The sequence below is a fragment of the Hesperophylax consimilis genome, chromosome 11, assembly GCF_061612785.1.
Source record: "Hesperophylax consimilis isolate HC1 chromosome 11, BYU_Hcon_1.0, whole genome shotgun sequence".
Taxonomy (NCBI): Eukaryota; Metazoa; Arthropoda; class Insecta; order Trichoptera; family Limnephilidae; genus Hesperophylax; species Hesperophylax consimilis.
The window spans coordinates 21,676,063-21,700,721 of NC_142846.1; the positions used below are offsets into that span (position 1 = coordinate 21,676,063).

Below are 24,659 nucleotides of genomic sequence, written 5' to 3' on the forward strand. Positions count from 1 at the left end.
TTATAGCTTTTCAATACAAAATAATGTATTGCAACTTTCAAGTAAATAAAAAGTAATCCAAAAGTATAATCGTATTATAGGTAGGTACATACAAACACGAAAAAAAATTATTTGTAAAAATGGTTTAGCGGCATGCATAAAAATCTTCAAAGCACTCGGGTTAAAGAGGTTCACTACAGTGATCAAAAAGAAAACTTTTCTAATTTTTGTAACCCTGTATCTCACATTTGGAAACATAGTATGGCTTATCAGTTTTTTTGCTAATGAGCCCCTCCATCTCGCCTAAGCTTAACTTTTTCAGTGAGCCTATATACTCACTCTTTTCTTGCCATGTATTGGACTGAAGGATTTTGAATGACATTTTTTGAATGAACTGACTATAAATTGATTGCATCCAATGTATGTAAGAGATGAATCAAGAGATAAATTGAATTCTTATATGTCTAATGGCTCGTTTTTGTGGTTCATTCGCCATAAAAACTAACAGCTGTCTATTGCTACACTGAGAAGGTAGAAAAAAATCAGAAATCATCTCCTTAGGCATAGTCGATGCGGATATAGGCATATTAAAGAATCCGTCAGATCAACTCCTCCATTTGTTTATTGTTAATTTCAATAAAAAAAATGGTCAGTATATTTTGTAGAATAGGCCATAATATCATTTGGAATGTTTTGCTTGAACACATATCATCCAATGTGTCTTGACATATTTCTCATCAATTAACAGTTTTCTTTTTTAATTTATTCAAAACTGGCTATGCAAGGCCTTCATATAAACAATAATAGCCCATATTAATACATTAATTGACTCAGCTGTTAGAAGTTATACCGACCAACATCAACAAAAGGCAATATTGACGTAGAAATCACTCCGTAGGTGTTATTTCTATACAGCCGTCATGCTCCACACAACTTAACTTCATACATCAATTGTTTAGTAGTTGACAGAACGAACAGACGATGGAACGTGTTGCTTTACGTTTGGCGCTTTGCCTACTTACTCTATCGAGTTTTTCAACAGCCAGTAAGTAATTTGTGATTTATATAGTTTTTTAACGTTTTCTTCAGTTTATAAAAAATGGATAATTTTATTTATCTTTCCGTACCCAAAATGACATCATATGGCTTCATTAATCTTTAGTATTTAATATCTATATTTTAACTTTTTCTGCAAGCTAAGATAATAGCGACTGATGATCTAATGGAGGCATAATATTTACAGATTGTTGGTTTTATTCTTACTTCTAGTTTAAGCGCATAATAATTTACGGTATGATATCAATTCAATAAAAATCTAGCGCAGAGCCGTGAACAATAAAAAATCAAAAAAGGATATTAAAATTGTGTATGAACGTATTGTTATTAAATGTATTGAACGAAGAGAATTCGCCTCAGGATCCGTTGCTTTTCAAAAGAATTAATTTATCTCTGGAATGTTTGTAAACTTGATAAATTACGGAATCTTTCCAATGAAATAAAAAAAATACAAGACACGTTATAGGTAATCGAACAAAAAATGTAGCACCGCCTATGCAAAGGATAGCCATTCAAAGAATATAAAGTATATGCGATGTCCACTGGACCCAGTTCGATGAAACCATGCGCGTTGTATCGATAAATTAATTATTAAATAATTTGAGCATCTCTCATGTCTTGGTATTAATTTCATTTAAATTTTTTTGGGCCTTTCTTAAATGAAGAACAAAATTAGCTAGTAAGTGTATTCTGTAAGTGTTGACACACCTTTTCTGATCCTTTACTTTACAATATCGCTACCAACAACTGATTATTCTACCATCTAAACTTAGCTATCCAAATGCGCAAAATTTTGTAGATAAATAAATGTTCTTCTTTTGTTTATCATTTTGTGCAGCGTGAAATCAGGCCAGTTTTCTGTACTAATAATTGCTTAAAAAACTAATTGTAAAGATAAAGAAGATATAATATTATCCCAATATTAACAAATATTTTTCCAGTAATTACCCGGCTATCTATAACTATATTTAAAACAGCGATAAACGCAAAAACTTGGTTAAAAAGGACACAACAGGTGTTTAACAGGTAACTACAAGTTTTTAGGAATTTTCCGATCATCTCATTAATACAGACATACTTTAAACAAGAATATAGGGGTGCAAATCATCAATAAAATGGGATAGGCTTCCGCCCGTCCTTATATTTGTCGATGCTTGCGCCTTAATAACTTGGAAGAAATTATAAATAAGTTCAATAATAAAGCTATTCCCTTTCTATCCGTGTAACTCTTTCCCTCCTCCCACCCCTCTACCTACCACGCTCTGATGTTCTGTCCTCTTCTAATATTTTCTCTCTCTAATATATCAAGCTAGAAAGATATTGCGTTCTTTGATAACACATTTAATAAATAATCAGAGCTAACGTAATCTCAAAATAGTATGAAATAAAGTCGCTATCCACGCCAATTAAAACAATTTTAAAGAATTTCTTCCGGCAGGTTTATATATATAATACATGCATATTATACTCATAGAAAGTAGAGAAAAGTCGATGTTTTCTAATCAAGTGGTAAAAAAAATTTTCGTGCGCTTTCATTGCTAATGCTGGCTAAACCTAATGAGATATATCAACATAATGTACTACGAAATTAGATATTTTGAAAAGGCTTACAGAAAATTCCGTAGTTGTAAATGTCTATCTCCTAAGGTTTACCCCCACCAACGCCGGGTACACGTCTGCTGCATATTTATAAACCAATCAAGAAAGTGCATAGATCATAGAAATTTAACGAAGGAAATCAGTAACGCAGCGATAAACTCCCAAGCTCTCATGCAGGTTTCAGAATTTAATAAATAGTTAAATTGTTTGTATTTAGTATCACTAATGAATTTTTTTCCACATTGATACATGAAAAGCAATATGGTGAGATAGTTAGTTAATTGTTTTTAAATGTAGGCATACCAACTTGTTAGAAAACTTTTCATTGGACTTTCTCTAATACTGTATATTCTTGATATTAGTGTTTATTAATTACTAGCTGACGTGTACCCGGCATCGCTTGAAATTATGAATGGTTTACAGTAAAGTTTTGAGGTTATGCATTCTAGTGTAGGTAAAAACTGGGTCTAGTTTTAAGGTGGGAGTAATATTATTTTTCAGAATTGAACGCGCCGTGTATTCCTCGAGCGTCTTCGACTTCTTTTACTATTCGCTTTCACGTAATAGATTCTACCTACACCCATTTTTTCGTTCACGTACCACAAATAAATATTTTATTCATCTTTTCTAACATTCATTTCATGTGGTATCATGAAGTATATCATATTAATACTGTAGAAAAACTACGGAACATCAGCTTTAGTTCGATTCCGAAGATAATGTGCAAGTCTTCCTCAGGCGTCCTCGATTATTTCTACCATTTAAACCACTCTCAAAACACTCTTCACATTAATAATAACAATTTTTTAATAAAATAAAATACTTTTTTGTTTTAAAACCACGATATTTATTAATTTAAGAACCGACCGGTTTCGCTTTACTTAAGCATCATCAGGGTACAAATTAATACTAAACAACAACAAACAAACAAACCTGATGATGCTTAAGTAAAGCGAAACCGGTCGGTTCTTAAATTAATAAATATCGTGGTTTTAAAACAAAAAAGTATTTTATTTTATTAAATATGTCAAACCACAAAGTGATTGCTTTCTACAATAATAACAATTTTTTAAATTCACTCCGAGTAGCTTTTGAGTCAATAGGTCACGCGAACGGGTATGGCCTTTTATTTATGCAGGGTAAAATAGATTTATTTAATTTTAAATAGAGATTATTCCAAAAAATATTACTTCCGAAGGATCCTAGCTGATGAGCAATTAAATTGTTTGTATCTAATCTAAACTGTTTTTTTTTATATTCTAATACTAATGTACAGGTATGTAGCAATTTTAAATAGGTATCAGACAACAAAAACTATAAATCAGAAGTTTTTTTGCCGATATACCACTTTTTTTGTAATATACCCTCGAAAATGATTTTACTAACGATGGCTGACGTATGTTGTAAATAAAGTAATCGAAAAACTATATCAATCCAAAACTTTTTAATCCATTTGAAGTGGAAATTTACTTTTAACATTTTAACTAAATTTTTGGCAAATAAACTAAGAAATAATAAACCACGTGTCAACGTGAAACTGAGATGCGTACTGATTCCCTCGAATGTTTACTCATTTCAAATCCATTACTAAATAGGTGATTAGACTTTTACACAACGATTCCTTTGATGATGGAAACATTTTGTATTTATATACCTGGTTCCACGTATCATTAATTTATATTACTTGGGCGATAAATATATCATTGTATGATACAGTAAAAGCTGTAATGGATTATGAATTATTTTTTTCCTAAGTGTAAAATGAATGATTTTGCGTAACCGTTCACGTGCTATAATCAATGATACAAGTTTATTGAACAGTTTGTTTATAACTAAATTCTATTAACGTTTTATTCAAATCATTCAAATGGAACTTGTGTGGTCATGCACTTTAAAAACCCTTAAAAATATTTATATGTTTATATATATATAAATATAAATTCATTATTGGAAAAAAATACTAAATTTATTCATGAATTGGCTACTTTTTATAGTGGACTCCATACTGTTGTCTGTGACAGGACTATACCAAACCGCTATGTGATACCGCTGTTTGTCTGGGCAATTCAATGCCTGTTTATCTTTTTTTTATTTAAACAGGTTTATAGACAAATCTGTTTTTTACAATTTTTTTGTAGGTTAATAGGTAAGTTTATAACATCGGGCAATATCCACAGAACAACTAGTAATAATAAGTAGCCAAGATATCAAAAGAATTAGTTCGCATCAAGGCATCAGTCCTCCGTAACTAAAAATCCATATTTTCTCCTCATGGTTGTGGAAGAAAGGACAGAAGGAAATCGAATTTTGTCAGGTTATTCGTAACTAAGAAGACTGATTGAAGAACTTTTAAGTGTTGTACAGTAAGGTGGAGTGAAATTTTTTTTTTGAGAATTTCGAAATCGACATAGTTGGAAAAGATGCTCCATATATTAACAATTACAAAAAAAATAATAAAAAATATATATTCACAATACCTGGACATCGCCAAAGCTTTATATTTTATCATTTTCACGATTTTACCTAAGTATTTTTAGCTCATGTACGCGAAATAAAACACACATAAAATTTGTATTTTAACATTTATTTTACAGATAATACATTCGTAGATTGTTAGAATGGAACAAATAGTGGAAATAGAAAATGTACATATATTATTTACCGCATTGAAAAACTTCAAAATTACAAAAGTTACTATGAACGGTACTGCATTTTGGTGTTAAAAATAGGCATAAGGTGTCGTGACTCTAACCTTGTTTTTATTAATCCATCTCGCTTCAAGGGTCCATAAACAACGGCTGAGGCTTCTGTTACAATTTTCACACATATCTCTGTAGCTTGAGTGTGGCAAAGAAAATTCTTTATCATTGGTAGTATGACATCCACAATTATCGTGTGATCGGTAATGGCTTGTAAAATTGTCTCGTCACTTACAAATTTGGTTAGTGGTGGCTCGGTTATATTTTCCCACTTTATAACATCAAAATAATCATCTGCTGAAAAATCAAAAACAGGCACTTTGAAGGTACGAATAATGTCTGATTGCATTTTCATTTGCCGAGCTTTCAATATTTTTCTCAACGCCAACTCTCTTACGTATTTTCGGTTGTCGTTTAACATGGCTAACAATATATTTTCGTGGTGCCCTAAAAAGCCATTACGCTGGATTACTGCATCAATAATATCTTTTAAATCACTGGGCAAATACCGTGAAAGCACTATTGTTTCGTGTAAATGCCTTGCACTGAAAAGACCTAATGGTTTGGTCTTAATGTTGAACCACATAGGTGCGTAAACTGTTAATAAAAATGTCGTTAAAGTAACCATATTTTTTTATGGTTTTAGGGTAGAAATGTAAAGTTGAAGAATCCGCTTCGCTGTAGTGAGCCACCTGGATTGTACAATTTTACCAAGATTTGTTTTTGATAAATTTTCATTGCAGAATCCGGAGTCAATAGTTTTACACATTTTCAGTAGATACAGCTGAACTGTACTTAAATCCTGTGTATTTGTCATACTTGGTAATGAACATTGAATGATTTTAAATTTCACGACAGGAAGTTGTTCACACTTATTTTAAGATTTACCAATAATTCCAGTGAAACTTTGCGGTTCAGTCGTGGTTCCGTCGATGTTCTCAAAGATATGTCGCAAAATGAGTTCGTTTGCTTGTAATTGACAAACAATCCACTGTAAAGGCCCTTTGAGATGTGATTCAAGGCGCCGAATAACACCTCCTTTGTACCCCGTATTAACTGCAGTTCCGTCGCATCCAATTGCAACATTTTTTTCAAAAGCAATTGCTTTCGAAGACAGTAATGAAATAATTCCATTATTCATTGCTTCAGATTTTCCGGTTTTCAATGAAATTTTTCCCATGTACTCGCTACCTGGTTCTTTTACTAAACTAACGTGTTCTTCAATTATTATTTTTCGCCGGTTGTCCTCCATGCTTAAATTTTTGTCCTTCCGTCCGTCGAAGTATAAACCAAATTGATTGGAATCGATTACTAACGGCTTACTAGTAAGGGCAGTTCTTTTCTTCATTCGAGCTCGACGAATTTTACTCCTATCCACAACGCGAGATGTATCGTTCTGTGAAATTAAGCCAACATCTTGTAATACAGCGAAAACAATTGCAGCTCCTGCTCGATCTGAAATACAATATCTGCCTAGTGTTCTGGCCACAACAGGGAAGTCTTTCACCTCATGGTGAGAATTATTTGGTTGTGCTTCACTTTGCATTATTTCTTGAGGAATTGAAGACGAAGCACATTTTTTTGAGAATCTAAAGTTTAAACTACAAGAAAGAATAGCGTCAGTACCCCGATCTACTATATAATGTCTAGCGGATCGGAAACTTCGCCAAGATGATACGCGATACACTTCACTCTGTTTGATACGCGTTTGGGGTAGAAGGATTCGTTGCTGTGTGGGAATAGTTTAACTGTTCCTACAGTCCTACTTTATAATTATATTATAAAATAATAATGTAATTTTATCATAGGTAATAAATAAACACTCAATATTTTTTTTACATAATTATAAGCATTTCTAAGAATCGGCAGAACATTATTGGTGTTTTCAGTGTTTTTATCAAAAATTCAGAATGATTACGATGTCGTAATTATAAATAAATATTTTTTATTTAAGATAAGTACATAACGGAGCACCAATCCCGCGTATGCCGAATTCTATATTACGAAAAAAAAAATTCTCCATACTAGACCGCTCCACCTTATTGTACAGTAGTTGACTAGAACTAGTAAAATATTGCTAAAAGCACAAAAACACAATATTTCGCCATACATATGTTTATAAAAGGGAGAATATTCCCTCGCACTCTAGAATGTTTATATAAATATGTGAACAGTGGCAACAGGCACCTTGTTCACCGCGAAAAGATTATCTTCTAGTTTATGTATCTCTACCCGCGACAGTTGAAATATAACTGATTTTCATGCATGATTCAAGAACAAATACAAAGACAAAATTCATAATTTAAAATTAGACATCGGTATTTTTACTTTGTTTATGGATGGAGAGTATATAAAATAGGGGGATTATGTATTCCAATTTACTGTCGATGATCTGACATTTTCTAAAGTAAACAGACAAAAAATGAAAATAAGTTTGATTTTTGTAAGAAATACATCGAGTTAGTAAATGTATTTACACGTTCAAAAAATATGTTATCAAGTGCTTTCTTCGATTGTTAGACTATGGAATCTCCGATCAAGGTATGTTGTGAGGCTAAAGATAGTGGGAAGGGGGATGAGATGCATGCAGCGAGCATTACATATTGCGGTGGTGGTATGTCTAGGGGAATTTCCATAGATCTAGGGAAAAAAAAATTTAGGGATAAGGGAAAATACGAAAATACCAGCTAAATTTGATTTTTTTATCAGTATGCTGAGCAGATCTGTATGTGAATTCTGCGCATAAGGATAGAAATCAACTGAACCCACAATCTGCCCACCCAAGTGAAATGCAAAGATATCTAGATTATTAGATTATTACAATATCCAGCAACTTTCTGCTCATCTCCATTATAACTTTTTTTTATTTTAATAATTATAATATACAAACATATAAATATATTTGAGACGTAGATATTTCTTAAAGCAAATAATTAAAAAAACGAATTTATTTAAAAAACTGCCCAACTCAAAAGAGAAATCAATGTTCTGGTCTGAATTGGGATTAGAGTCATTACAGTTAATACGGCTAGTAGAGAAATATTATTATTTGAAGTACCTAAATAATCAACTATAGCATAATAATATCCCCAAATAATAAACCTAAAAAACACAATAGTTACTAATCTACAAAACAGAAAAATATATTAAAACTAAGAATATTAATTTAGTACATGATAAATTTATTGTATTTTTGGGTCATTATTAACTATGTGACATTTCTAGTCATTTTTCACGCGTGAAATAAAACTTTTCATACTATTATTTCTTATTTGACACGTGAAACTCTAGAAAACAAGAAAATAAATTTACTTAGCAGGTACGTACTTGAGAGTTGGTTCGGAAATCGAATATATATACAATCTGTAGGTACTATCCAGCATTAAAAAAACTTTGGCTATTGTTATAATACTGATTCTCTAAAAATTAAGTGTATAGAATTATATTTGTAGTTTATTTGCATATTGAATTATGTACATTGAATTATTTTTGTAGCTAATTTAAAGATTGAGTTGTGTTAATTTGTATGTTAAATTAAATTTGTAGTATTTTTATAAGACTTTGAATACTGTTCACACACCACCTTTTAAACAAATTTTCTTTTTAAATATAAATAATCCTCTCCTAAACAGGAGGTCATGGAGCTCACATTATGGAGTACTAGAGTAATTAGAAAAAAGAAAATTCTTTAACTTAATGTTAAAATTTTTAAATGTGTCTAAATATACATATACATACTAATCTTTTTATGATAGATCCAGGATGCATTTGGGACTTGAATGTGGACCTCCCTAAGCTAGATCCGCTGTACTTCACTGACAGTAATCCATCTTCCCTGATAATTCCTGGACCAACTGGAATAGTACTTCAAGACAGCGAATATATGACTCTTATTTGTATTGGAAAGACCAATACCATATTCGGGACAGGTAATTCATTAGTACTATTTTCCTGTGAATTCATTAATTTTTCAAACCTAACAAAAAAACTAACCGGTATTTCTCCTGAGGGGTAATTAGTAGTCCTGGGTCGATTGCGAATGATCGTCTATGACCCGCTCATTAAAACCCGCTAACGAGCTTCCAAAGAGTGAGCGGGTTATGTTTTTCTCAGTACCCAGGTCATACGACCTACTCTCGCGACACGGTCAAAGCGGGTTTTCGCGACCAGCTCACTATGCAAGTGTCGTGAGCGACCTGGGTCGTCTAAAATGATCGATGGACCTTCACACAATTCTGTTTTGGCACACGCACCTCCTTTCAAACTCAATCATACGTACCACATATTTCGTTATTTTGACTCTTGAGCCGACTCAAGAATTTGGCTCACTTGATGGTTAATAATATAATACAATTTCTCGATATCTCAAGAATGGTAAAATATATGATCTTTTGAATATTACTATGTCAATAAAATTAAGTAAAAGTGCCTTTACCAAGATTCCTAAGATGCGAAATTTCTAATATATTTTAGAAAATGTTTTATGACAGAATTTTTCCGTAAAAAAATATTTTGTAGCAAATTGTTTTTATTACGATACTGTACGCGTTATTTTTTCGCTGTTAAAATTTCATCAGGTATCTGGTACATCTGACGGTAAGTTTGCATTTCCTAAACAATCAAAGTTACCCGATCAATACCCAAAATATTAACAACGTATTTGTGTGTAAATTATTGTATTTATGTTTTATTTATTTATGGGTGGAAGTTGTTGACTCGTTTTGACAGTAGTTACAAAATACATTGCAATATAAAATGAAAAACAAAATAATAAAAAAAATGTGAACAAAAAATCCTACAAAGTCAAAGGCTGCACACGGACATTATAATTTTTTTAGGACATTTCTACTATAAGAATAAAAAATGAATAGTAAAATATTAAGTTTTAAAATATAAATCTTAAGTACATATTAAAATATATTCTTCTTTCGTATGGTGGGTTTAAAATATATGGTAGGTATGTTTTAGAGAGAGACGAAGTTTAATAAAAGTGTATATTGTATTTGGTGCAATAAAAACAAGAACATTAATGAAATAGATAGGTTGCAGCGTTATTTGCTTCGTAGATATTACGTACTCATTACTTGTATCTCGTATGAAATATTTATGATGAAAGACAAGTAATTTATTTATGAAATTGATAATGATATTGGAAAAGATGTGTAAGCGTGGGGGATTGAAAATGAATTAATCTTAGTACTTGTTCACTTTCGCATACGTATTGATGCTGAGATAACATTTTTAATGTAAGCTTTTAGTAACAAGTAACAACATCAGTGTGATGTAAGCGAGATTGGAAATAATTATTTCCTGAGATGAGCACATACTTGTATAGAAAATTTCTTAATTTGTTTTACAAATGTGATTGTACATAAAAAAATGTATTTAAATTGCTTAATCCTTTATACATTCAATACCTTTTAGTTTCCGTCATATCTCAACACAAATGGCTGTTTGCCGTTTTTTTTAAATTGAGTGGGTACCTACGAACTGTATAAATATATTTTTATAACTTTCCGAAACAATTTGTTTAAGCGAAAGTAAATAATGTAGAGTAATTTTATTTGAAAAATAAAAATTGTCCTGAAAAAACACAAACCATAAATATTTGGTTTGTTAATTTCTCGAAAAAAAAAGATGTTGATCCTTTTATTATGAAATTTTGTGATTCAATAAAATATTATTAGGAAAAAAAAATAACGATAAAAATGTTAAATTTCGTATGTAGGTACTTGTATAAATATGCATCCCTGTTATGTTTTAAACTTATTTAGGGGATTATTCCCATCAGTGTGAAAAAATCATAGAAGAAGAAGAAGATCATACTAATAAATCTAAACGAGACATGAAACGATGCGACTGTTATCTTTTATTTTTGTGTGGTTTGTAGTAATATTTCTTCAATGATATAAAAAATGGTTCACAAAATAGTTAAGCGTAGATTGCAAATAATGTACTAACACTGTACGGGACCAAGTTAGTGAAGCCCGCACAAATACTGCAAATTCAATAGGGCACCGGCACACATTGACACCTTGATCTGAGAGTTTTTGCAGGGGCAGTAGGAAAACATTAAATCAAACAAGTATTACTTTCCCGAGAACTCTCGGATGAGAAGTGCCTGTTTGTACCAGTTACTTCTCTATTTATTGGACAAAATTATACATTAAATTTCACACATGTTCAATGAGAGTAATTAGCGATCACCCTTATCTCTTCACTGTGTTGAACAAAACAAAAACATTAGTTTTTAAATGTATGGTGGCGCCGAAAATCCATTAATATTAACTATAGCAGTCGCACATTAAGGATGTGGAATAATATTATAGTATCATATTTATTTTGACGCAGATATCTAAATGGTTTTATCAAAAATATTAAGGACATCGTAAAAACTTGAGATCTTGTTATCTCATAATGACTTTGGCTCTGCACGTCCGATATACTCCCCACGGTGCAGTCTCTGCTGCGCCCAGCTACTCCGTCGGGCGTGTTCTGTTTCATCCCAGCGTCTCGTGTTTGCAGTTGATGTCATTGCAAGGGGTTTCGGCTAGGCAGGTGTTGTCGTGCTGGTGATTGGATCGGCTGGTGTTGTTGAAGCAGGTAGTATGACGGCGATTTTAATGGCCGGTCTAACATATATTCCGGAACTTGTCTGGATACGGGCTGTCCTGACTTGTCCGTCGGCGGCGGGCACGGCCTCAAGGACGCGGCCACGCGGCCAGCTGTTCCGTGGCAGCGTGGAGTCCATAATGACCACCAGGTCATCCTTCTTAATGGGTGTGACCGGGTTGTGCCATTTTTGCCGAGCTGCCATGGTGGGAAGGTATTCTAGAAGCCACCGCCTCCAGAATATGTCTGCAAGTTGCTGGCCGATACGCCACTGGCGGCGAAGGCATATTTCCTCTTCCTTTTTGCCAAACATGGACAAGAGGGGACGCTTTCCAGCCGACCCTAGAAGAAAGTGGTTGGGGGTCAAAGGCTCTTCGTCGCGTGGGTCAACTGATATGTGAGTGAGTGGTCTGTTGTTCACTGTGAATTCAGCCTCTGCCAGGGCCGTGAGTAAGGTTTCTTCTCTAGGTGCCCGTTCCTTAAGTGTGGTGCTCAGGGCTCTTTTTACTGACCGTACAAGCCTCTCCCAAGCTCCCCCCATGTGGGGCGTCATTGGAGGTATGAAATGCCACTCAATGCCCTGGGTGGCTATGGCATCAAGCATTCTGGCATCGTGGCTCAATGATACCAGAGCGTCTCTCATCTCTGCATCGGCTCCATGAAAATTTGTTCCGTTGTCGGAGTACATGGCTGCGGGTTGTCCCCTTCGCGCAGTCATCCGCTGTATGGCCATGATGGCTGAGTCTGCGGTCAGTGAGGCGGCCAGTTCTAAGTGAATGGCGCGGGTCGAGAGACAAGTGAAGATGGCTCCATATCGTTTTTCCCGATGTCTGCCAACCGTGATCTCCATAGGCCCGAAGTAGTCGAGTCCGCAATGTGTAAATGGGCGGATGTGATGCATCAGTCGAGGTGGTGGTAGCGCCCCCATTAGTGGTGGAGAGGGTTTGCTTCTCCTTATGTGGCAGGTGGGGCAGGCGTGTGCTATCTTCCTGCTTGTAGTGCGCAGACGCAGTACAAAGAAATCGCCCCGCACCTCTGCGACCGTCTTCTCCGTGCTGGGATGGTCCGCCTTCTGGTGGTAGTGGCGAATCAGGAGCTGAGTGTACGGGTGGTCTCCATCCAGGATGACGGGAGTCCGTGCTACACACTTCGTTTTCGCTAGAGCTCGCAGCCGGGTACCCATCCGCAGGGCGCCGTCTTGTCCGAAGAAGGGGTTTAATGGGTTCAGACGACTACCAGTCGGCAGCATTTGGCCTTGCTTGAGGGTGGTCATGTCAGTATTGAAGGCGTCCTCCTGAGACCTTTTTATCCATCTGTCTTCCGCCTCCTTGATCTCCTCCGCTCGCAGTGGGCCCCCTACAGATTTGTTAACTTTCATCCGACATTGTTTCACAAAGCGGAGAACCCATGCTGTTGCACGAATCAGCCGTTGCCATGAGGAGAATCTCTCGATGGATGGTAAGGCTTCCCTTGCAGTTGATAGAAGGCCGACGTAGTGAGGCTTAACCTCTAGTGTCTGGTCGTCGGGCCTTTTGACAGGTGCACGCTCTTTTGGCCACGCACTCTCAGGTAAAATGATAAAGGCCGGGCCGGTAAACCACCTTCCTTTGGGTGATAGGTCGGGCACATCTGAGTCCCTTGTACCGATGTCAGCGGGATTGAGCTTGGTTGGCACCCATCTCCAGTCGAGTATGTTGGTTAACTCATCTATTTCGCCCAGTCTGTTTGCCACGAAGGCAGAGTACGTACGTGGGTCAGTTCGTAACCAGCACAATACGGTTGCAGAGTCTGTCCAGAAGTACGTTTGGGATATACGGGCCTGGCTTTCCTTGTGGATGGTCTGGGCTAGTCTTGCCGCGATGAGTCCGGCTTGTAACTCAAGGCGGGGAATGGAGAGGGGCTTCAGTGGCGCCACTTTGCATTTACTGGCCAGAAATGTCGCCTGTAGGGATCCATTTACTTCTTCGGTGTAATAGGCGACAGCGCAGCAGGCTTGTTCTGACGCATCGCAGAAGAGATGTAGGGTCACGCTGTTCTGCTTGAGATGGAGGCAGCGTCTCGGAACTGAAATGCTGTGTGTATTCAACAGGCTCAGCCATTCGGTCCACCTCTGTGTATGTTCAGGGGTAATGGGGTTGTCCCAGCCTATACTCGAGCGCCACACGGCCTGCAGCAGTATCTTCGACCGGATTGTAAGGCAGGAAATGAAGCCTACTGGGTCGAAGATTTTCATTACTATTGAGAGCAGCTGCCTTTTCGTGGGTCGCGTGGCCACTTCTGGGGTGATCGCCTCTTGGAATGAGTACAGGAAGTTATCAGTGGATGGGTCCCAAACTAGTCCGAGCACTCGTTCCGTCTCCGTACCTCCACCGCTGATCCGCACTGTGGAACTGGCCCGGTCTTCTGTGGGAACACCGGCTATGGCAGCTGGACTGTTAGATGCCCAGCTAGTTAGGTGGAATCCTCCTTTCGCGAGGAGGGTGCTCACACCGTGGACGAGTGAGGCAGCCTCCTGACAACTGTCTACCGCATCTAGGTAGTCATCCATGTAGAATTTAGAACGAATGGCTGCTGCGGCAATCGGGTTTTCATGTTCGTATTCCCCGGCTACCTTGTTCCGGACGAACTGGGCGCTGTTCGGTGAACAAGTGGCTCCGAACATCATAGATGACATCTGGTAAGTATCAGGTTCGTGTTGGTTCGGTAATCTCCAGAGGTAGAGTTGGGACAGCTGATCCTCCCGCCTTATCTTGATCTGCAGAAACATTTCCTTGATATCTGCGGCAATGGCGATGTTTCCCTCTCGAAAGCGCAGAATATTCCCTAAGAGGGAAGACAGCAGGTCAGGGCCGGTAAGCAGCTGGTCATTAAGGGAGGTCCCTCGGCATCGACTGGCGGCGTCAAACACTATCCTGATCTTCCCTGGCTTATTGGGGTTTGTCACCGCAAAGTGCGGCAGGTACCATTTTCTGGGTGCGGTTGTTGACGCTTCCAGTTTAGACAGCTTCCTGGCGTATCCTTTGTTGACCAGCTGGCTCATCTTGTCGCTGTAGGCTGCTGCCAGATTCTGATCTGCTGCCAGCTTCTTCTCAAGGGAATGAAGTCGTTTCAGCGCGCACTGCCGGTTGTCAGGCAATGTGGCTTCCGGATTACGCCACAGGAGGCCAGTTTCCCACCTCCCAGTGCGAAGAGGCCGGGTAGTCGTGTTCATTAGTGCGATGGCCCTTTGTTCGCTTGCCTGGGTTCTCACCGCGGCAGTTACGCCAAGAGAGTCGACGGCAAAGTTGCATTTTACCAATTCTCTTAGGCGGATATCTGCGGCTGATTCAATTTGTAGTGCCAGCGTCGTGGATTTATTGTCACTGCCAGTCCCGACACCCCCATGGGCGATCCACCCCAGTGCGGTTCGTGACACTATTCGCGTAGTGTCATGGTCTTCGCGCACTTCCCGTGAAACGATCAGATGAGCATTGTCTTGCCCTATCAAAAGTTTTGGGGTGACAAGGTTTCCCTGGGCCTGTTGTTCTGGCAGGTTGAGGTCGGAGATCGTGTTGGCGATGATGTGGTAGGTGTCACTGCTATCACATCCTCTTATGGTCAGCTTCACTCGGCGGGAGAGTGTGTCAGAGGTGCACATCCCTTTGGCGCCATGGATCCGTATGCCGCGGACTGGGCCGCTCACTCCGATCCGTGTCGCGATGTCAGCGTCGACAAGTGTCACAGTTGAGCCTTCGTCGAGGAGCGCGAACACCAAAACTTTGCTTCCTTGGGGGACGCCCAACATAACCTGCACAATTTTTAACAGCACGCTCCGGTCCGTCGTCTGGCGTCACAAGTTAACCTCACCGACAGCACCTTCCGGTACGAACTGTGGGTCATGAAGCAAACGGTGATGTGGTGATCTGCACCCTCCTATGCCGCACCATGCCTTGGTTTTACAGTCCCGTGAGTGGTGTCGATCCAGACACTTACGACACAGGTTCTTCTGTCGCACCATTGTCCACCGGAGGGCGAGACTTTTCTCCGCGAACTCGGCGCACTCGCGAGTTTTGTGGTTGCCACCGCACTGGCAGCAACTTTCACTAGACAGTTTGCGTTTACGCGTATTGTTCATTTTATTTTCGCAAGGCTCACTCCTCTTACGCGATGTAACAAATTCAGCGGGTCTAGAGTCTGGTTTAACTTCTTCATCGTTTACTACATGCACCTGCTCGGTCCGTCGCGGTCGAGGTCGCACTGGGTCGATCATCCCGCTGTTGGGTATAGCGTTAGCCATACTTTTCAGAAATGCTGCCAGCTGAGTTATTGTAGCTAGACTCGTAAGACCACGTGTCTCATACAGCCAGGTCATCCGTAGCGTAATCGGCATCTTTGTTGTGATGTCATTCAGTAGGGTGGGGTTGGTCAGGTATCCGTCAGTCCTAAGGATCCTAAGTGATGTCACCAAGTTCTGGACGGTTCCGGAGAAGTCTGCCAGGTCCTCAAGGGTTGCGTCTATTGTGAGATACGGCAGCTTTTTCACCTTTTCCAACATCAGCGTGGCTATTGCGCTGGCGCCACCGTATCGCTGCTCGAGGACAGAGAGGATCTCTGGAACTTGAGCGGGATCCATGAGGAGAGGGCCGACTGTATCCCGAGCCTTCCCTTTTAGTGCACGCTGCAGCTGGATGAGGTTTTCAGATGAAGTCATTCTGCAAGTGGTTGTGGATTGGGTGTACTGGGCTTTCCATGTGGGCCACTCGAGCGGGTCACCCAGGAAGAGGGGAAGATCCTTGGCCGTGGTCTGCCTTGCGATTAAGGCGGCCATCCGTGTATCGTCCTCTATCGTGCGAGGGCTTTCTTGGGCACGGGACGTGCGAAAACCCTCTGCTATTGCTGAGGTGATCTGGGACAGCTGATCAGCGCCTTTTTGCACCCACTCGTGAGTGTGCTGTGCTGTCTCATCGGCCGTAGGCAGTGGCGGAAACAGTGGTGAAAAATCCTGACTCGTAGGGAATTGCTGCGATCTGTTATGCGTAAATTCCACTTCTCCAGGTACTGCTGCTTGGGGCTGTCGCTCGGGGTACTGTGGTAGAGTATAATCGGCTATGGGAATGCTTGCCACGGGTGCCGTGTGTCCCGTAGTTTCCGACAGTATGTGCACTGAGCGTGCATTCGAGGCGGGTCCGGGTTTTATGATAGCGTGGCCAGCATTTGAGGCGGGCCGTGTTCCCGGCAGTGTACGCACCGGGCATGCATTCAAGGCTTGCCCGGGTGCTGTGATAGTGTAACCGGCTTTCGAGGCGGGCCACACTCCAGGCGCTGTTTGCACCGGGCATGCATTCGAGGCTTGCCCGGGTGCTGTGATAGCGTAGCCGGCATTCGAGGCAGGCCACGCTCCAGGCGCTGTTTGCACCGGGCATGCATTCGAGGCTTGCCCGGGTGCTGTGATAGCGTAGCCGGCATTCGAGGCGGGCCACGCTCCAGGCGCTGTTTGCACCGGGCATGCATTCGAGGCTTGCCCGGGTGCTGTGATAGCGTAGCCGGCATTCGAGGCGGGCCACGCTCCAGGCGCTGTTTGCACCGGGCATGCATTCGAGGCTTGCCCCGGTGCTGTGATAGCGTAGCCGGCATTCGAGGCGGGCCACGCTCCAGGCGCTGTTTGCACCGGGCATGCATTCGAGGCTTGCCCGGGTGCTGTGATAGCGTAGCCGGCATTCGAGGCGGGCCACGCTCCAGGCGCTGTTTGCACCGGGCATGCATTCGAGGCTTGCCCGGGTGCTGTGATAGCGTAGCCGGCATTCGAGGCGGGCCACGCTCCAGGCGCTGTTTGCACCGGGCATGCATTCGAGGCTTGCCCGGGTGCTGTGATAGCGTAGCCGGCATTCGAGGCGGGCCACGCTCCAGGCGCCACGGGGGCTTGGGTAGTTGTGAACCTGGAATCGGCAGGTTGGTGGCCTGCTTGCAGTGCGGCGGATGTCTTTGTTGCTGCTGCCAGGGCTGCAAGTAGGTTGGCGGTGTGCTTAACGTGCTGCTTCTCTCGAGTGCGCAACTCACGGCGCAACATTTGTATTGCATCCTCAGTTGACTCTGACCGTTGGTCATCATCCTCTCCGTCGGACTCCTGGGGGGCCGGGGAACTGTGGGTCAGGATGGGACCCCAAGCTGTGGTTGATTGTTCAATGGAGTCCGAGGCAAGCATAGCTTGATCAGCTTGCTGGGGTGCATCTTGGCTAATGGGAACATCAGTCGGAGAGTTGGAAGTAGGGTCCGGGGCTCGGCGAGACATACGTTTGTCTCGGTCTGCGGGAACGCTGGTTGCTGATCGCGACGCCCCGGATGACGTAGAGATTTTATGGCCACTGCGAAGCGAAGGCATCTTTACTGAAGCACGATTAAAGGCGTAATGCGTAGAACCGGCACGAAGGACCAATTTGTACGGGACCAAGTTAGTGAAGCCCGCACAAATACTGCAAATTCAATAGGGCACCGGCACACATTGACACCTTGATCTGAGAGTTTTTGCAGGGGCAGTAGGAAAACATTAAATCAAACAAGTATTACTTTCCCGAGAACTCTCGGATGAGAAGTGCCTGTTTGTACCAGTTACTTCTCTATTTATTGGACAAAATTATACAATAAATTTCACACATGTTCAATGAGAGTAATTAGCGATCACCCTTATCTCTTCACTGTGTTGAACAAAACAAAAACATTAGTTTTTAAATGTATGGTGGCGCCGAAAATCCATTAATATTAACTATAGCAGTCGCACATTAAGGATGTGGAATAATATTATAGTATCATATTTATTTTGACGCAGATATCTAAATGGTTTTATCAAAAATATTAAGGACATCGTAAAAACTTGAGATCTTGTTATCTCATAATGACTTTGGCTCTGCACGTCCGATATAAACACTAATGACTATTTTTCAGGCCAGCAAGAACTAAGATTGCAGTGCGTATCGAACAACAAGCTGCTCTACAACGGAGCTCAGTACAATCTTAACCAGTTATATTGTTCTGCCAATTCTTTGAGTGACGTCGTGTTGACAGGAACCCCCTGCGCTAGTGGACAGGGAGAGATCATGAACCTTGGGTAAGATATTAATTAAGACGAAGAAATTTGATTGTGCGAAGCATCGAAACCTCTGTGTGACCTACGGAATCGTGAAAACATCTCAACTTTTTGCAAGATTAACTTAATAATTGCTTTTCTTGCTTTATATACCTAGCATCAACTCTTCAGCAAAAAAGTGTTTTACCTAAATCTACAAAATTCATTTTACCAGTTACCTGGTATATTTTTAAAAGTAAGTTTAAGTAAACCGAAAACTTCGATTTTTTTACTAAATTGTTGATCACAAACAAATAGTTCCAGAGACCCACTCGCTTTTTTCTTGGCAGATAAAAGGAAAAGAAAATATAAATTGGGGATTCTTAGTCTTGTCTATTTACGAGTATAGATGGTGAATGTCTAGGACTGCGAGTTTCTTTAAAAATAGCTATGATGGATGAGAAGGGAAATATTTGAAGATGATCCTTAGCAGAAGGTTTTGAACGGTCACTAGAGGGTAGTGATTGGATGCTGTATAACCTTCCCATCCTAAAACTCCATACGTTGCTATCGATTGAAATAGAGAAAAATAAACACTTATTTTTTCTTATTTATTATTTTTATTTTTTATTTATTTTACGCCTATTAATTCTTCCACATAAAAATATAATAATATTTAAGAAATTATACTAGTAAATAGTGCAGGAAATGACTGTTTAATACACATATAAATAAAAAATATTGTAGAATTTGATCCACACAGTATGTAGGTACAAAATATAAAAATAAAAAATCCAAAATAATTTTTTTCTGTAAGCCGACAAAATACGGTTAGCGTGCAAAATACTGTAATACTGTCAATTTAAATAGCTTTATCAAAATATTCCCCTACTTGATGAAAAAAACTTCAATAAGGTATGCTTATACAGGGTGTATCGGCACGTACCCGACAAACTTTAACCAGCTATTCCTTAGCATATTTGGAGTAAAAATCTTATGTGCACTTTGCTGTCCGGTAACGTTTTTTTTAATAAAAAATTTAGTATTCATATTTTCACCACATGTCACCACTGTTTTATCCTTTGACAAAGTTTGAAAACCCATCTGGCAAATATTTTATTCGAATTCCGTTGAATAATGCACGTGTGTACCTATATTGGCGCACACTTACAATCACAACGAAATGGCATGGCACCATTCGTCTCATTTTTAACTATTATTATTTAGTGTGTGCGAAAGAGCGAGGACGCTTTTTGACATACTTGCTTATAACAGCTGTTGAACACGAAACGCAATGCCAATGACAGTGAAGTAGTGTGGAAATTTTAATTTTTTTTGTTTTTAATTGAAAAAAAATGCTACCGGACAGCCAAGTGCCCATAACATTTTTTACTCCAAATGTGCTAAGGAATAGCTGGTTAAAGTTTGTCGGGTTAGTGCCGATACACCCTGTATAATGAAATTGAGGTACTAAATATATCAACAACATCGGAGTATTTGTTTCCTAGCTATTGAATCCGTCGCATAGGAGTGTGATATTGGGACGGTGATATAGAATTGCTACAATAATATGGTAGGTACTGTCTTGTAACTGACCTGCTTGGAGTATGAAAAGAGATTACATATAATAAATCAGGTGTATAAAACATAGAATTGATGATTTTATACAAACAGGTTAAATATGTCAAGGATTATTTATTATTTTATGTCAAGGATTGATCGAAGAGAGTAGAAAATATATCATAACTTACTTCAGTATTTTTGCTATGGAGCTAATATGGGCCTCCCAGTTTAATCGGTTATCTATAATGATACCCAGGTATTTTATTTCATTATACGGTTTGAGAACTGGTCATGCACAACTGTTATTGAGAGATAGTAGAGATGCAGTGTGAATAATTACTTTCGGATGGTTTTCTGGGAGTATAAATTTACGGATTGAAATATGAATGAATATAATTTTTTTTTAGTTTTAAGATGAGAAGGTTACAGTTTTGCGATTTTTTTAAATTTGGTTCAGTCCACAATTAGCTTTCTGTATTGATGATTTCCATGTTTAACTTGAAACATGAAAAATCGGTATGTCGAAACAGAGTTCATGTCTGTGAGAACTAATAACAATTCATTAAATTTTCGGTTTGTGCTTCTGACATTCGTCGCGGATATTTTTAAGGCAGATTGAGTTAATATTTGTTGTACTACGAGTATGTTTGTATTGTTTGCCTCCGTACATGGAAGTATAGACAAGTTATCGACTGATCAGCTATTTTCACCATTTATAATTTTTGAAACAAAACATAGTAAGCTGCATAAAATATGTCAATAAATTAGATGCATCATTTAAAATATCATTGAAAAGCTGTACCCATATATGTAATAGATTAAGATTTAGAACAGTTCAGTTCAACAGTTCTCCATTCTTCTCGCGTTTATAGAGAATATCTTTGGGTTGGAAATATCTAATATTTTACTGAATTAATAAAGAATAATATTTTTTTAAAGTATATTCAAAATATATAAAAGGAAGTTATATACGAGTAGCTAGGTAAGTTTAGCCTACAAGTTGTTGGGTGCGGGAGATAAGTGGTGTTTAGTTTTGTCGTTAATAATAATGACAGGAGTCCCAATGTCTTTGCGCATATTTACTTGACTTCCCCTGGTCCAGGCGAATTTCAATATGTTTTTAGCATTTTCAAGTAGCATTTCTTGCAAGAAACCATAAACGTTTTTCTCGAAGTGTCAGGTGTTCAGACATATATACCTGGAAGCTAGGTCCTGCAATTCAGATGGTGGTGGTGTTGAGTATGTCCTCTCTGTTGGTGGGTTAGTAGTTTTTCGAATATTGAAAATGAGATTTTGTAGGTTTTCCCCATTAATTTCAGGGATCCCCCTAATCTCTACAGTTTTTGACCTGTTTTATCTGTCGATTTATTCCATTTGGCTTTCAATTACTTCAATTCTGGCTTCAAGATTTTTTCTAGTCTTTTTTTAAATTGTGTCCTCTAGAATCTAGATGGTAGACGTGGAGTAGAATCTTCTCATAGTCGCCAAAGTGGCGAGGATTTGAGTGTTTTTCTCAAGTAGTTTTGAGAGTAGTTCACTATCTAAGGGTGTAATACCGCTGGCTTTTGACAGAAGGCACGAAACGTAAGTGCATTGTACATCGTATATTGCTTGTACTTTATATGAGCGCGTATTATCCTTACTGAAGCTCACAGCTACTCCGCCGCACTGTAGATGATAAGTCTCTTTGCACAGCATGCACACAAAAACAGACTCGCCGGAAATAGTAGGTTAAACAAATTAAAGTTAAAATCCTAGGTTGAACAAATTAATCGGCATATTTTTACGGTATTCCTTCGTTTTTGTAAATTAATTGCGGACGAGACCTTTTTTACCATAATTTCATCAGCTTTTCAAGGTCTAAACACCTGACCTTTCAACCAAATCATTTATGGTTTCTTGCAATAAAGGCTACACGTGAAAAGTCTTGAAATCCTTCCCTTCTCATCCGTCAGAGCCACATTTTAGGAAACTCGCAGTCCTAAACATTCGCAAACTATACATAAAGACAATTCTCATCCATATCTGGAAAATAGTTTGATAAACTCTACACAAAAAGATGTACATACACGCAACACAACACATATAAAATGCAAAATTCCTATAACAATAAATACTTATTCACAAAGACATTTTAGACTAGATGTTTTATGAGGTGAATATTGCAATTTTTTTCTTGTTAAGTAAAAAAGATTATAGCAGGTGTGAATTTATTGACACTACTATACTACTATTCAATTACCTGTTTCATTCCAGATTCAACTCTACAAAAGGATTCGCTACGCAAGTCCAGGTGTGCTACGACAGGTTTGACGAATCTTCTCTCTACGCGGTCAATACGATCTATGGAAAATCTATCACACGTAAGTTGTAAAACAAAAAATAGCACACGCATTGAATGAATAACTATTTATCAAAAATCATTGACATGTTTCGAAATCAATTGCTTCTTCGTTGGGATAGCGTAAAAAAATACTAAATTATAAATTTTGGAGTTTACTGTTTATTTAATTTTTACAGGCGTAGTTCAAAAAACTATATAATTAACCTCACATCTAAACTAGATTTAATTTTAAAATGCATTGTGTAACGCATTTTATTTGAATATTCACTGCATTATCGGAGAAATTACTGGCTTTTATTTAATTTTTACAGACTTAGTTCAAAAAACTTTATAATTAATCTCACTAAAACTAAAAATATTTTCAAATGCATTGTGTAACGCATATTATTTAAATATTCACTATACAATCATAGAGTTTACTGTGGTTTTATTTAATTTTTGCAGGAGTAGTTCAAAAAACTTTATAATTAACCTCACATCTAAACTAAATTTTATTCTAAAATGAATATTATTTGAATATTCACTAACTAATCAAAAGAGTTTACTGTAATTTTATTTAACTTTTATATGCGTAGTTCAAAAAACTATATGCTTAACTTCACATTGCTCAATTACGTATAACGTGATGCGCCAAAAACATATTTATATAATTGGCGCTTCTGTGAAAAACAAACCTACTTACCTCCCAGCCTAAATTAATATATCATTTTGCTATGGAAGCCGTTTTGCACTTCGGTATCATTCCTTATGAGAACAGTGTAAAAGTTTTTATTAAAATTTGATTTTATAAATAATGTTGCAGACGCAGAAACAGAAAATGATCGACCGTCCTTCAGAAACCAGGGTCTAACTTACGGAACCATAACTGCCAACCAATACAAGCAAGCATCTCAGACCATTCGGTTGTCTTTACTTTTGGGACCTCTACAGACAGCAAAATATATCAACACCACATCATACTTATCCAGGGGTCATCTGGCCCCCGATGGTGACTTTCTATTTGGAGGTTGGAGTACAGCAACGTATTTCTACGTAAACGCGGCACCCCAGTGGCAGGTCGTAAACACAGGAAACTGGTTAAGGGTAGAAAACAACGCGAGACAAGTCGCAAACTTGAGACAAGAAAATCTTACCATCATCACTGGAACGCACGGAGTTCTAAAGCTTCAAAGTGATCTTGGCTTAATGGTGGAAATCTTCCTCTTCGATATCAGAAAACTGGCTGTACCAAAGTGGTTGTGGAAGATAGTCTATTCTCCGACAACTCAGCAAGGTATTGCTTTTGTGACTTTGAACAATCCTCACGCTACTACCGTAAGCCAAAGTGAACTTCTTTGCCCCAACATTTGCGCAACCAGCGGATGGTCCAGGCCTGAGTTTAGCGAGTTTACTAAAGGATACACGTATTGTTGCGATGTTAATGCTCTCTTGGCAACGGTGGGAACATTGAGTCCGTTTACAATAAATATAGCTGCAGTATTAACTGGTCCATATTAAATGAACACATGAATGTATCTCAAACTACTCGTATTATAAACCCCAATCTGTCTGTGAGTTCGTATTCAATGAATAATATATTTCCGAATTCTTCCTTTCGTTTCATCCAAATCATATATATGAGAATAGCGATAGCAATAAGTGTTTTAGTTTAAATAATAAAATGTCAACTAAATCAAAAGAAATAATTAGATATAATAACCTAACATAACCTAACCTTAATCTGATGACAAAAATGCTTATTCAATCAATAAAAGATTTAACCTCTTTA

The 24,659-nt window shown here is 38.5% G+C and overlaps 1 protein-coding gene across 1 annotated transcript; it reads left to right on the forward strand.

Moving 5' to 3' along the window:
* The first annotated feature begins 864 nt into the window (after positions 1-864).
* LOC149419912 (salivary endonuclease-like) lies at positions 865-24,659 on the forward strand. The gene is made up of 5 exons (XM_089637375.1): positions 865-1,024; positions 9,089-9,262; positions 18,864-19,026; positions 22,804-22,910; positions 23,694-24,659. The coding sequence occupies exons 1-5, from the start codon at positions 961-963 to the stop codon at positions 24,386-24,388; spliced, it is 1,203 nt and encodes a 400-aa protein (XP_089493501.1). The 5' UTR covers positions 865-960; the 3' UTR covers positions 24,389-24,659.